The sequence below is a fragment of the Giraffa tippelskirchi genome, chromosome 3 (genome assembly GCF_054371585.1).
Source record: "Giraffa tippelskirchi isolate mGirTip1 chromosome 3, T2T-mGirTip1v1.2.pri, whole genome shotgun sequence".
Taxonomy (NCBI): Eukaryota; Metazoa; Chordata; class Mammalia; order Artiodactyla; family Giraffidae; genus Giraffa; species Giraffa tippelskirchi.
In genome coordinates, this window is record NC_137277.1 from 11,504,185 (window position 1) to 11,519,461 (window position 15,277).

Below are 15,277 nucleotides of genomic sequence, written 5' to 3' on the forward strand. Positions count from 1 at the left end.
CACCACCCAACACCCACGTCCCTGAAAGTGGACCTGAGGGGATGGGGAGACCAAACAGATGGGCACAGCCAGGAGTGGCTCTAAGAGGCTGCAGACTTGAATTTTCAAATCTGTAAAACAAGCCCGTTTCTGGAGCCCTGCCAATGCTGGAACAGTCAAAACCCTGCCCCTGAGACTGCAGCAGGTGACAGGAGTGTCACCCTCAGAGCCACTTTGCACATGAGGTCATGAGGCCCGTGGAAGCTAGGAGACTGCTCTTTGTCCCCAGGGAGCTTGTGCCCTGCCCTCCGTGGTGAGGGGATGATCCTGGGGGGAGAAGGAGGGTTCCAACAGCCCCTGGGCAGCAGGCAGACCTGTCCCCTCCGGGGTCACCCCCCAGACCCCAAGGCCACACAGGGCCACTCAACCCCTGCCCGCACATAGGCTTCACTCACTCAAGTCCTGCGCCCTGGCCACCCCCAGGAGGGAGCCGCCATCACCCTCAGCACCTCCGGCTCTGGCTTCCAGAGCCCTTCTCTGTGCCCACAGGCAGGCGCCTACAGCCCAGGCCCTGCTGGCCATGAACTCATGAAACAGACCAAGGTCTGTTGTGTCAACACAGAATGAACACACTACAGGTACTATGTGTGCACACATATGCACACACACACACACACACCCTTTCTTCCAGTCCCCTCAATAAGTCTGCTCAGGAGGTATTATCATGCCCACTTTAGAGGTAAGAAAACTGAGGCTTGGAGAAATTATGGACACATCCAAATGCTGACAGGAATGATCCTTGAGGGCCTGGGTGGGGCCTGGGTGGGGCCTGGGTGGGGCCTGGGTGGGCCCACCCACCCGCCCCTGACTCTAGCTCACTGCCCCTCCACCATCCACTAAAGATGCCTACAGGGAAGGCCTCACATGTACCCTCAGGATGGGCACCCACTAACAGCTAGGGAGACCCGTGTGGGGTCTTGTTCACAACCCACCTCTTCCCAGGGCAAGAAGGGTCAGCACCTCGTTTCATTCATGTGACAACCTCAGCGAGAGGGGTGACTTCCAGGGACTCTCTCTGTGTCAAGGGCCAGGGGGACACCCAGGACTGGAAATACCAAAAGCCTGTGCTGATTGACAGAGAAAAGGGAAGGGGGTCAGGACCACAAAGGGCACGACAGCCCATCAAGTCTGACGCTGGGTCAGTGGGGCCACGAGGAGGGGGCAAAGCAGCTGCAGGCGGGGATTCGGTTCCATGGAGCAAATAAGCAACACCCTGCAGCCAGTACAGGATGGGGAGCAGGAAGAGCCCGAGGTGCCCGCTGCGGGTGGCAGTGTCCGCACAACCCGGGGTCATGAACACCCAGCACACCTACGGTGCGCAGGTAGGTATGGACGTGTGTCTGCACTTGTACACCTGCACACACGTCCTTCTTTGCTCCGTCCACTGAGGGAGCCTGGCAGTATGACCCCACAACCATAACCCAGTGCCAGGCCATTCACACAGCAGAATGATCATGTCATCACCAGCACAACACCGCGGGGGCCCAGGAAGACAAAGGCAGCAGCTTTGTTGTTTGTTTCAAGAAGGAAAAAACCCATTTAAACAAACCTCAGGTCGTCCAGCTCTGCAGCAGCAAGTGTCCAGCCACAGCTTTGCTCCCAGACTCTGAGCCCTTTGCCCTACTGTGGCCACTCACCCTAGTGTGATTATTAACCCCACTCGAGCCCAGCACAGAAGGCCCACTTCCAACCAGACCCCAAGCCCAGACGCCTGCCGCCCTGCCTTGGCCCAGGGGACAACTACACGGCCAGCGGGAGGGCAGGCCAGCTGGGTCCTGGTTCCCGCAGAGCCCACCTGAGCTGTGACCACAGTGGCACAGAGGACCCTTGGCAGTGAGGCATCAGCTGGTGGGGTCCTTGCTGCCCACCAGGTGGCACTCTCTGGCTGTTTTATATCCAAGGGTTCAGCGGGGAGAGCCTTCCTGAAGACACCAGGCAGGTGAGCAAGGATTGGATTGCCAGGCCCTGGACGTGGCTGTGAAGCCCAGCACACACATCACCACGCCAGCCCCCTTCTGTGACCATGAAGGTCTCCAGGACTGGGCCTGGGGGCTGCAAGGCTGGGTGTCAGGTGCCAGGCTCCCTCCAGGTGGCCAGAGTAGGCCCCTGGATGTGGGAAACAAATGCCCTGCTTAGTAGGGGGGGTGGCTGACATAGTGGGGTACATGCCGCTCAGGGGTCCAAGCTTGGGGCTGCTATATCTGGGACCCACCAGCGTCCTGGCACACGGCCGCAGCTAACATCCCGTGTGACAAGAGTTCCCTAAGGTGCTGCCCTGCTGGCTGGCTGTGCCTGGGCCCCACTTGGGGTTTCCCCCGGCCTCCATGGGTGTTTCTGTTCACCATCACAGGACCCACTTCTGCAGCACCATCACCAGTGGTCCCATCCCTGACCCAAACCCTACCCTCAAAGCGGAAGAAGGTCAGACCCTCCTGGCGCCCACAGCTGCAGCCCAGCCCCACAGACATAGTGGCCATGCGTGGACAGGCGCCACCTCGGGGGGTGCTGGTGGGGGCGGTGGCTCCAAGGGCAGCTCAAGGTCAGGGGCTGCAGGCTGGGGTACCCAATGCAGCTCCAGGAAGGGGGCAACCGGGGCCAGGGGTGATGGGGGGCCTGCTAGGCAGAGGAAGACCAGCCCCCTAAGAAGCCTCCCCTGTCTTCTGGGGCACTCGGCACTGTGACACCCGGCCCTGTGGTCCTCCCCACCAGAGATGGGCAGGCACCTGGTGTGCCTGTATACCCTCGTGACCTTGTACCAGCATCAGGGGACTCCGGGTTGTGGTAGGAAAGAGGCCACTTGTTCACCCTCCCCAGGCTGGGCTGGGGCAGCTTCGAACCAGGCTGGAAGGGACAGGCAGGACAGCGGTCGGTGCAGCAGGGCTTCTCTGGACTGGAAGCCCTGCCCCTCACCAGCCGTGGGGCCCTGAGCCTCAGCTTCCTCGTCTGGAAATGGAGCCACCCCACCCTGAGCGTGCAGTAGAGTGCCCCCTTCCCTCCACCCCATGCCCTGCCGCTCAGCCCAGCCCCGGGCAAGGGGTTGAAGGGTGGGCTGAAAGGCACAGTGCTGGCTAAGCAGAGGGCACACTCCTGCCCAGAGAGCCTGCCAAGATTATAAAAGTAACCCGCAGATGGGACCTTCCTGGGGGCCCAATGGTTGAGAATTGGCCTGCCAGTGCAGGGGACATAGATTCGATCCCTGACACCACAGAACAACTGAGCACTACTCAGCCCACACTCGAGCCCACGTGTCGCAGCTACTGAAGCCCGCGTGTCTAGAGCTTGTGCTCTGCAATGAGAAGCCTGGGCACCTCAACAAAGCGTAGCCTCCACTCATCGCAACTAGAAAAAGCCCGCAAACAGCCAGGAAGACCCAGCACGGCCAAAAATATTTTAAATTAAAAAAACAAACAAACCTGCAGACCCAGGTGAAGTTCAGACCACCAAGATCACCTGGGATGGTCAGGATGGCCCTGTAGCCTGAGCCCTTGGTTGTACCCCATTCAGTGAGCCCCCCACCCCTCCACCTGCCCACCTCCAGGCAGGAAACGTAGCCCCCACGGGCACCCGGATCCCAGAGCCCCTTCAGGCCTCACTTCCCCAATCTCCGTCCAGCTGGGATGGGGGAAGGCTCGCTCAGCACACACAGGGCAAGGCTGGCAAGACAGCAGGATGGCTGAGTGCTGGAAAGTTCTCTCTTAGGGTCCATTTCACTGTCCAGGTCTGCCCTGGGGCTATGCAGACCTCCTGGCTGTGCCCAAGCCTCGGCACCACCAAGGCAGGGGCAGGACACTCATGGGGTGTGGCCCCTGTGAGGTGGGGTCAGGCTCTCACTGCTTCGGCTCATGCCTGCCTCCTGAACCCTGGACCCTGCCTTCCAGGGTCTCCGGGATCCACTCACTCCCCACGTGCCTCACTCAGTCCCTGGAGCCTCCTCCCGGATCCCCAGCGGCCCGCAACACTGGAGCTGCTCTGCAAGCTTCCTTCATCTGAGCTGCCCTGGACAGGGGCAGGTGGCCTCAATCTGAGCCGCTTTAAGCAGGGGCAGGTGGTCCCCATCAGAGCCACTCTGGGCAGGGCAGAAGGCCTTAATCTGAGCTGCTTTAAGCAGGGACAGGTGGCCAGAGAAGCCCTTCACCGGGAGAGGGCTGGGTGGCAAGTCAACCCCACGGACTAGGTTCCTGCCAAGCAACCGTGGGTGTCTGCAAGCACCCCTCCACCATTGTAGGGCTCACTTGTGTGAAGCAGTCCCTTTCCTCTCCGGGGCACTTCCAGCTAAGGTCACCGGACAGGCACACAGCCTGCCTGTCTTCACCCAAAGAAGCCAGGGTGAGGAAGCTACAGACAGGAGCCTGGGGCCCCCAGCCAGGACCCCTGCCTGCTCTCCAGGCAGAACTGGGGACAGGGGGCCAGGACACTGGGAACAGGGCGGTGACATCACAGGGAGAAGCAGTGTTGGGGGGTGGCTGAGAACACAGGACAAACCCTGGGCCCAAACCCCTGGAGGGGCCACGGCAGCCTGTAGGGCTGGAAGAGGCAGGTGCTGGGCGGGGATTCGGGAAGGAAACCTCACGCGGAGGGGTGGGGAGCGGGTGTCTCTGGGGGAAGGGCTCCCTGAGCCCAGCCGCCAGCCCACCTCCCCACCAGCAGGGGCCATGTTTCTGGGAGTAAGAGCGGCTCCTTTTTGTTGTGATTAAGGTTCTATTTAATCAGATAAATTCACGTGGGAAGGGAGTGAGAGTCCAGCTCCCTCATGTGAAATACAGGTTGTAAAAGCCGCCATCCTGCAATACAGATGCCCGTTAACAATCACAACAAAGGTGATGCATGTGGAGCCACGAGGCGCCTGTCCCATCTTCCTGCCTAGGGTAGTAGGCAGGGAGCATTCACACCCTGGGGGGTTGGCAAATGCTCACTAGCTCACCTCTGACACCCACCAGCCCCCCACAACACCCACAAACACACCCAGCATCCGAGCCAGAGCAGCAAGTGGACCTGAGCCGCCCCAAGTCCCTGGCCACCCCTTGGTGTGAGATCCCGCCTCTGCCTTGCCCTCCGGGGTGGACGACTGATGGCCATGAACCCTGTCTCATTATCCTTTTTAAAAATAATAATTCCATCCACTGCAGAAGCACCATAACAAACTCCCTGCAACCCAGGCAGGCCCATGGCCTCCATCAGCCTCTGCGGCTCAGATGGGATCCTGCCCTCCTTGCTGCCAGCTGGGGGCCCGAGCACCGCCGAGTGCTGCCCAGCCATTTCTAAGGAAGCACCATGTTCTGTAAAACTGCATAGCCATGTTTAGGAACAGTGACTCATGCTTACCGGGTGTCTCAGCAGTCTCCCAGGAATGCCTTCCCTGCCAGGAAGGGCACTTTCCAGTTTATGATGAGCAAACGGGTTCTCAGGGCACCCCCAAGGCCTCCTGGGTCTGATCTCACTCCCACCACCCAGCTTTCCCCCCAGAACTACCCTTCTCTGGCTCTGCACTCCCCACCTACTCAGGCACATGTAGGGGTTTGACTACAGCCTGTTTCAGGGTGACAGCCCCCCATGCAGCTGCAGCCAGGCACATCTCCCAGAGCAGGGACCCTGTGTCCATCAATGGGCCCCCACCTCTCCTTTCCCTCCCCCCTCCCCCTTTCTGCTTTTCCTGCTCTGTTTTCAAGTTCAACACATTCCTTTGAGGATTCCCCCCATCCTGCACCTTCTCTGCTGCCCCCCAGATCTGCTCAGGGGCCTGCAACTGGGGTAGGGAACCCAGGGGAGACAGGTGGGCCCAGAGATCCCCCAGGACTAGGGTCCTGTGTCCCCAGGCCCTCTTTGCCTCCTGGACATCCCACAGCCCCCCATAAAACCTGCCAGGTGTTGCTTCTGGGACATTGCCCCTGCCCTGTCCCCCAAATACATGACAGTAACACCTGCCACGTGACAGGCCCTCTCCAGGACCAGTCCAATCCTGCAGAAAGGGCAGGTAAGTAAGGGGCAGGAGTGGGGTCCGGTATCCAGGACTGGGCGTGAGTCACACCCACCCTTGGCCCTCAGTGGATGCATGTGGAAGGGGAGGAAGGAGGGAGGCTGGTTTCATCTGGCGGGGGGCTGCAGGGCCAGCACCTGGGAGCCCCTTGGGGGGATACCTAGTAGAAGGCAGATCCTCCCACAGCCCACACTGGAAGTCTCAGGGCCCTCATCAAGGGGCTTCTGTTTTGGGGGGCCTGGCCCTGCAAGTGGTACAGGAGGGCTGCTCCCCTGAGCAGATGGCCGTCAGTACCCCTCTGCTGAACAACCCTCAGTGCTGGCGTTCTCTGGTCCTGGCCTTAGTCTGTCTCCAGGGAGGGCTCTGGGTGGCTGGCACGAAGATGGGAACAGAGCATTTGTGGGGTGTGGGTACCACTCCAAACAGAAGCAGGGGCCAGGCCAGGCTTCTGGTAAAAGGAGTAACTTGTGGGAATTCCCTGGCAGTCCAGGGGTGGGGACTTTGCACTTTGCTGCTGGGGGGAACCTGGGTTCCAATCCTTGGCCAGGGAACAAAGATCCCAAAGCTGCGTGGCACAGTCAAAATTTTAAAAAATAATAAAAATTAAAAAAAAAATAGGAGTTAAGAAAAAAAAAAGGAGTGACTTGCACTGCCAATGAGTAGGGGTAAAGTCAGGTGAGTGGAGTCCATAAGAGGACTGTCACATGATCGGGGTCACCCCACCTCTCTCATCCCCTCCCAGGCACCCATCAACAAGATCCACGGCCTTGTAACAGACAAAGCTCTAAACAGGAGAGAGAAGCTGGATCTTGTCCTTCTAGGTCTTAACATGCCTAAAAGCTACAATCATTAAAACCACATGGTTTTGCGGCAGAGATGGGCCAACAGGTGAGGAACAGACTCACAGCCCAGAGCCAGGCCTGGCCCCAGTGGGAGATTCCCCACTCCCACCTGCACAGAACACCTGGCCCCGTGACTTGAGGAGGGGCCAGGGAAATGAGCTGTCTCATCTCAGACCACACTCCAGAATAACTTCAGATCGACATCAGTGAGTCAAATTATAGCATCTGAGAAAAAGTAGGTAAATATCAGCCTTCTTCACGGAGAGGGATTTTTAAGCTAAAAGCAATGGAAAGCCTCATGAAAGATCAACGAGTTTGGCCACATCAAAATGTATGTTCCATAAGTGAAAGTGGCTCAGTCGTGTCTGACTCCTTGCGATCCCATGGACTATACAGCTCATGGAATTCTCCAGGCCAGAATACTGGAGTGGGTAGCCTTTCCCTTCTGCAGGGAATCTTCCCAACCCAGGGATCGAACCCATGTCTCCCGCATTGCAGGCGAATTCTTTATCAGCTGAACCGCAAGGGAAGCCCACGAATACTGGGGTGGGTAGCCTATCCCTTCTCTAGCAGATCTTCCCAACCCAGGAATCGAACCAGGGTCTCCTGCATTGCAGGCAGATTCTTTCCTATCAGGGAAGCCCATAGAGCTCCAAATTAAAGGCAAGCAACAAACCAGGAAGAATGATTGACGGAAGATTTGTCAAAGACTGATGTTACTACTTTTGGGGGGAACACAGTCAACAAAATATAAAAATACTTTAAGATCTCAAAACATACACAAGCAAACTATACACAGTCGGCCAAAAACAAGGAAATACAGTTTGTCTAGTCCACAAGAAAACGTGCAGCCTCATCCATAATCAAAGAAATGAAATCACACCGGATATCAGCTTCCTGACCACAGGAGTTCTTAGAAGTTGGTGTCTGGCCAAAGCCCGCACACCAGGACCAGCTAGCTACCCAGACGCCCTGGTGGATGTAAGTCAGGGCAGCCTTTAGAAAGCAACTTGGAGACGTGCGAGAAGGCCCTGGGAGACCTGCCAACTCCTGGGCCAAGTAATTCCCAGTCTGGGAATTCAAATCAGAGAGCAGCCCGGATGGCACACAAATCCAGAATAAAAACAAAGGAAGGAGAACATTAATGACGCAGGCAGGAATCACATCTCACAGAGATGTTCCTTGCAGTGGTGTTTATAAGAGTAAAAGACAACCTAAATAGTCACAATAAAAGAAGGATTCAATAAAAACAATGGTACATCTGCAAAAGAAGCCATAGAGAGTGAATTTAAGGAAATGTTTTAAATAAACAAGGAAATAACAACTTTGTGCTAATTTTTAAAAAGGAAGGGAACTTCCCTGGTGATCCAGGGTTAAGAATCTGCCTTGCAATGCAGGGGAGGTGCGTTTGACCCCTGGTCAGGGAACCAAGATCCCACATGCCTGGGAAGCAACTAAGCCCTGAAACTGCAATAAAAGATCTCACATGACATTAACTAAGACCCAATGCAGCCTAAATAAATAAATAAATATTTTTTTTTAAAAGGGGAGGATACACAAGGAAACAGTTGGGCTCAAAGCAAATGCTTGTTACTTGACTATGGCGTCAAGGGTTCATGGGGTCTCCCAAATAAATAGATTTCATGAGTTTTGACATATCTCTATACCAAAATCCATCAAATCCCACACTTTAAACATGTGCAGTTTAGTCTGTTTCTATTATACCCCAGTAAAGCTGAAAACAAGAGGCAGGATGTAGAATTGTTTATAAATCCTGGTCACAACCATGTGAAAAAAAAAAAAAAACTGGAAGAAAATAAGTCAAAATGTGAACAGTGATTGTTGTCTTGGGTGGTAGAATTCTCGGTGGTTAATACCTTCTTGTCTGCAGTTTTCATATTTTCTACAATAAGCATGTACTACGTCTAGAATCAGATGTGTATAATTTTATTTAATTATCACCCACGCCTAACCCCATCACTCCCGTCTTTAAAGACCCCCACAGCCTCACCATACACAGACTAGGGCCCAGACCTTGTTCTGGTATCCCAGGGTCCTGGATCTCCACAGGTCCCTTTCTGCCCCCCACTCCCACACTCAACCCCCACCCGGGGGAGCCTCCCTGATTGGAGGCAAGCAATGTTTCCCCAGGGACACAGAGGTGGAAGGTGGAGGTGGCCTTGATCGGCCAAGGGAAGGATCAGAGATTCCAGCCATCCTGAGGTCAGTGGACCCACTCGAAGGGTCTCTGTTTGTGGCCGCAACTCGAGGCCAGAGTGTAGGAAGGATAGCCGGTTGGACTGTGTTCTGGGTCCTGGGATGGCCCCCACACCCTCTACCTTCCCAGCCACTCCCTTCACTGTTCTTGGATGGACTCCCTCCTCCTCCTCCCTAGGTGGGCCCAGGCTGGGCCTATACCCCTTCCCTGATCCCATCAGGGCCAACTCCAACCCCACCTCCTACCCTGGTCCCCAGTTTCCTCTGGGGTCCTAGACCCCAATGGCCACCTGGCCCTGGCCCTTCCCTTGGGTGTCCTGGAGCATCTCAAACCAAACACAGCATAGAATCCACGTGCACCTCAAGGCAAACCCACTCCCAGGTCCGTCCCATCCCTTCTGCAAGTGGGATACCGCAACTGCCTCTGGATCCCTCTTGTTCCCTGCCCAAGTCCAGCCCCACTGAGGCCACTGAGTTCCAATCCACAGCCCGACCCTGCCCAAACTCCTGGGGGCTCTGTGCCTTCCAGGCGATTCATTACCCAGGACTGAAGCCATCTTCCAAAAGCACCACCCATAAGCCCTCCCCAAGCCCTCTACCTGCCCACCTGCCCTTTGGTGGCCATGCCCCCACTGCTCCTTCACCCTGGCTGTACCCTCGGCCTGGCTCGATCTCAACATCCTCGGGAGCCTGAGACACACAGCACTCAGGAAGCATTTCCGGTTAGCCCAGTGCCTCGGTCTTCCAGTCTGCTGGGAGGGGCCCGACAGCCACTCTGAAGAATAAGTGAGCCATCTGAGCCACGAGGACGGCCATGATCTTTAAAGCGGAAAATAACCAGTGTTGGTGAGGATGTGAGAAAAGAGGGGCCCCAGCATGGCTGATGGAGGAGCCGTGGGTGATTTCTATGGCTCCTCCATGGCACCGCATGTCCATCTGTATGGAGTGTCCAGAACAAGCAAGTCCAGGGGCTGGGGGCACTGGAGTGGCACAGGGCTTCTGTGTGGGGGTGATGGAAGGCTCTGGAAATAGAGACGGAAGCTGCACAGCCCCGTGAATGTACTAACACTGAACCGTACCCTACAAAGTGGTTCATTTCACGTCATATGAATTTAGGGCTTCCCAGGTGGCGTGAGTGGTTACGAACCCACCTGCCATTGCAGGAGACTTAAGAGACACGGGTTCGATCCTTGGGTCAGGAAGACTCCCTGGAGAAGAAAATGGCAACCCATTCCAGTATTCTTGCCTGGAGAATCCCATGGACAGGGGAGCCTGGTGGGCTACAGTCCATAGGATCACAAAGAGTCAGACATGACCGACTTAGCACACATGCATACAAATGTCACATGAATTTCACCTCAATTAAAAAAAAAAGTTAAGTAAGCACTCTAAACCCATAGAGACCGAGTCAGGGGTGTGCCAACCCCGACGGCCCCCACGGGTAGGTACCCCCAACGCGCCCCTAGTTGACTCACTGCTCCCCCCAGAGCCCCTTTCCGCCAAGCCCAGACAGTAAGCCTGCCATTGGCGAGACGGCCGTGCACCCCAGTATTTCCAGGGCCCCAGGCTCCCCTCCTGGTACAGGTGCAGCTGATGGGGGCTGACACTCAGCGTCACCGCAGACCTGGGGGGGCCCAGGCAGGGCATCTGAGGACATGCTGACACCAGTGCCCCTGCCCCCCAAGCCCGGTGATGCAACAGGATCTTTTACAGGAAGGAGCTGTGCAACCAGGCAGGCGTCTCTGAGTTACGAGGCTGCGGCAAGCAGACAGCAGGAGGGGAGGAGCTCGGCCTGCCCAGACCACCAGGAGCCCATTGACTGTCCCTGGTACCCCCACCTCCCAACCCCAGCTGAGGCAAGTAGCAAGAGTCAAGGGTTTCCCAGAACAGGGGCCAGCAGGAGGGGGCATCCATACCCCACAAGCCATCCGGAAGGCAGATCCAGCGCCAGGGGGACCGTGGGGCAGTTTCTTGGCAAAGGTTTGGCCAAGGGCCCAGACATGGAAGTTCCTCCCGAGAGGAACAGAATCCTCAGATGGGGACACAGCGGCCCTCTGCCCAGAAGAGAAAGGGAAGCGGGTCACTGCGCTTGTGTGGAGCCTCCGAGGCAGGACCTGGGCCCAGCCCATCTGTGTCCTCGCTCCTCTCCCCCAGATGTCTGGGGGCAGGTGGAGAAACGAAAGGACGCTGGCGACTGAACTCAGAGCCCTGACATCTCAGACGCACTGATTGCTGGGTGCCAGCATCCCCTCCTCCCCCGGGGCATCCCTGGATGAAGGTGCATCTGCAGGAGGCCCGCACCCCAAGAGCTGGCACTGCGTCGGGGGCAGTCATGGACAGCCCCCAGTCCCAGCTGATAGACACCCCCCAGGCTCACCCACCCCCTCTCTGAGCGGGGGTGCAGCCCCTTACCTCCACAGCTGCCCTGACTCCATCCCCGGCAGGTGAGAGGGGCCCAAGGGGCAACTGGGGGGGGGGCTGTGACCCCTGCCCCCACCCCAGGACCTTCCAGACCCCCTCACCGCCTAGTCTGGATGGCCTAATGTGCAGACAGGTGTGGATGCCACTGCTGCAAGGACAGAGGGGAAGGGGTGGGTGAGCAGGTAATCTGGACGGTCTCACACCCCAAGGACTGAGAGGAGGGCTGGAAGGTGGGAGTCACTGCCTCCTCCAGGGAAGGGAAGTCAGGTGTCTGGCAGCTAAGTGGTCGCAGCTGCTCTGCCGGCTTAAGAATCAACCTGAATTGAGGGATCCTGACCTGGCAAAGTCCACGGACACGCGAACAAGCAGCTGGGAGCCACCACTCTGCAGCACCCGTGGGTCACGTGGGTCACGCCAGCTGTCCACACAGGAGGGCTCTTTCCCCAGGCCCTGGACCACAGACCCTTAGCTTAGGTGGCTGGATGGTCAGCATGGCAGGTGTCAGCCCCACTCCTGCCATCCAGTGGGGTCAGGAGCTACAACGTCACCCAGAGCCTAAGGGGACCCCAAGGGGTCTCACCCCCCAGGGGCAGGGGAGAGCCAAGGGCCTGGGCCTCCTCCCCAGAGAACCAGGGAGGGGACACACTCACACACACACCCCCCGCATCCTCACACTCATGCACATGTATGTGCACATGCATTCACATGTTTACACACGTGCTCACCCACTCCCACCCATATACTGACCCCTACGTCCCTGTCTCTCTGTTCCCAGGGCCACTGCCACCAGCACTGTCCCCCCTGCACAAACTGCTTCCCCGCTGGTCCCTCCGCAACCCTGCAGGGGCCTGAGGACAACCCCCTGGGAGGCAGAGACCTGCCCATCCTGCTCACTTGGGGACCCTACCCTGACACCTGCTGGGCATGGGGTCACCCTGAGGGTCCTAAGTCAGATGAAGGAGTCCCTCTCACAAGCCTGGGCAGGGGAGCAGCTGGGCAGAGGCTGGAGGCAGCAAGGCTCAGACCTGCCCAGGAGGAAACCCACAGGTGCATCGCCAGACCTAGGAGGCATCGCAGGAACGCACCGCAGCCACAGTGAGTCTCAGAGAGGACTTGCAGGACCACCCGTCACAAGAAGGAAAAATAAAACAGAATCTGATGCGCTGGCTCCCACTCCACCACCAGCTGCTCAGGGAGGGGTGGGCAGTCCAAGCCCAAAACTTCCTGCCATCCTGGCCTCCAAGTTTCTGCCTGGACCCCACGGCAGGGTAGAAAGTAGCATGAGGCGAGCTGGGGAAGCAGGACAGCAGGAGCATGGCCCAGGCCAGGTGTGGCCTCAGCCATGAGCAGGAGTGTTCAGGCCCTGGCCCTGCACACCCAAGCAGGCCCCACCCAGGGGCTCCCTCCAGACTGAGTGGCCCCAAGAGGAAGCAGGACCATCCCTCTGAGTCATTCAACCCCAGGGGCCAGAAACTGCCTCTTGGGGATGCCTGCCTCAGGCCAAAATGATTCCAGGCGGCTTCTTGGGATTAACAAGCTAGCCTAGGGACTTCCAGTGGCTAAGACTCTGTGCTCCCAATGCAAGGGGCCTGGGTTTGATCTCCCGTCAGATCCCACATGCCACAACACAGAGTTAGCATGCCACAATGAAAGATTCCACATGCTGCAACTAAGACCCAACCAAATAAATAAATATTTAAAAAAAAAAAAACTGGCCTACACCCCTGATTTTCTGGTAATGCTTAACAACCGGCTTTCTGGAAAAAAGAGACAGAAGGGGATTTCCAATGTGGAGCCTTTGCGGGCTCCTGGGGTGCAAATTTTCCCACTGCAGCCTTTCTCAAGCCACCAACCTGATGCCACTGAGCACGGGGTTAAGAAAGACTCACACCAGCGGCGCCTGCACACCTTGCAGCTACTTGAGCCCCAGACCAGTAAGACGGCGAAGACATGGAAATGCCACCCCAACGCCCATCTCTGGCCAAGGGCTCAGCTCCAGAACATATAAATGCCATCCCCAGCCGGGCAGGCCTGGCTCCCACGGGCAATCCCAGACGATGACTCCAAACAGCCAACAAGCCCCCAGAAGGGCACTCGAGGCATCTCCTCGAGAGTGAGTCAGGCTGGGGGAAAAGGTGAGTCAGGCTACCCCTCGGCACTCCTGGAACAGCTCAGGGGACAGGGCCAAGAGGCTGAGTGCTGGGCAGGGGTCTGCGTGGGGTGGTCCCACCTTCAGCTTCCACGAAAGCTGCCCCTAGACCCAGGCCCACTCCCCTCATTCCTACCATAGAACCAGACAGCACGAGGAGAGAGACACAGACGACCCTGAGCTGCATGCCTGTGGGTAGGAAACGTCCAGATGGGTGACCTCCAGAGGTGGGGAGCAGAAGAGGGGCAGCTGGTGGGTGTGGGGCTTTCACGAGGGGGACAGAAGTGTTCTGAACAGTGGTCATGGCCGCACATGCTTGTGTGTGCAGTGAAAAGCACACTGGAAGTGGATGAATCGAACAGTACAGGAATCATATCTCAATAAAGCCTGGACAGACAGGGAGAGACGGCGTTAGGGTGCCCAGAGCTGGGCAGAAGGCTGTGTCCATCGATGGTTGGGCCGAGAGCCCAGCGTTTCACTGTCAGTAGGGAGTGACCTAGGGCGTGAGGACCAGCAGGACCAGTGAAACGCATTCGTATGTGCACCCTGTGTGTGCGGCGTCCCCTCAAAGTGGGATTCCTTCTTCCCAGGGTGGTGTCCGGACATGCGGGTGGGCCTCACAGCTAGTGGAGCCAAACCACCCGCCCGGGATCGCAGCAGCTCTCCACCAATGGGAACCAGCCTGTGACACAGGCACCATGGCCCCCTACGAGTGACTGCCTGCCCGGTGCCCTCCCAACTGAACCCTAAGACTGGACAGGTGGCTCCAAGTAGGAGGACCAGCTGCACAATCAGCAGCGTGCAAGCATGCTAAGTCGCTCAGTCGTGTCCAACTCGCTGTGACCCCATGAACTGTAGCCCACCAGGCTCCTCTGTCCATGGGATTCTCCAGGCAAGAATATTGGAGTGGATTGCCATGCCCTTCTCCAGGGGTTCTTCCTGACCCAGGGATCGAACCCGTACCTTTATATCTCCTGCATTGGCAGGTGAGTTCTTTACCACTAGCACCACCTGGGAAACCTGTCAGAAGCTGTGGGTCCACTGCGAAATCATTCAGAATTTTACCACAGCAGGAGCAGAATGTGAGCCCTGCGGGATCATCTCCAGAATGATCCCCATCCATACAAAGACCCCCCATGGTGCCTGACGGCATCCAAAACATCATACTGCTGCCCATCTCCCACGCCGGCCTCAGCACGCAGTGACCTCTACAGAGCCTGGGTCTGGTCTGGGGCTCAGGTCCCCTGCCCCTGCCCTGGCTCGCAGGGACAGGCAGGCTATATCCCTGGCCACTCATGGCTAGCTGGCCCACATAACCACCTCTCCCTCCCAGCAGGACAAGAAGGCACCAGTGCACCCTCACCAGGAGTGAGCAAGGCCAGGCCCGGCCACATCCCGCCATGAGAGGTGACTCTGCCCCAGCCTTCAGATGCTGGCCAGCACCCTGCCACCTCTCCTTACACGCCCCGTGACAAGTGCCCCCCAGGCTGCCCAGCACAGCCCCTGCCCTGGCCCGGTTCATTCCTGTCCTGCCACTTCCTCTGGCAGAGCCAGAGCAGGGACTGGGGGCCTCTCGATTACAAGCCCTCGACTGCTCACTGTCCCCCAGCCCCGGGCTGGCTGTGGGCAGCCCAC

The 15,277-nt window shown here is 57.6% G+C and overlaps 1 protein-coding gene across 4 annotated transcripts in view; it reads right to left on the minus strand.

Moving 5' to 3' along the window:
• AATK (apoptosis associated tyrosine kinase) overlaps window positions 1–15,277 on the minus strand; it is a 40,470-nt gene that overhangs the window by 18,661 nt on the left and 6,532 nt on the right. The window contains exon 2 of one of the 4 annotated variants that reach the window (XM_081576155.1): window positions 972–1,106. The exons of the other annotated variants lie outside the window; for them this stretch is intronic. Coding sequence (XP_081432281.1) covers window positions 972–1,009 — 38 coding nt within the window. The 5' untranslated portion in view covers window positions 1,010–1,106. The remainder of the gene's footprint in view (window positions 1–971; window positions 1,107–15,277) is intronic. 4 annotated transcript variants of the gene reach the window in all.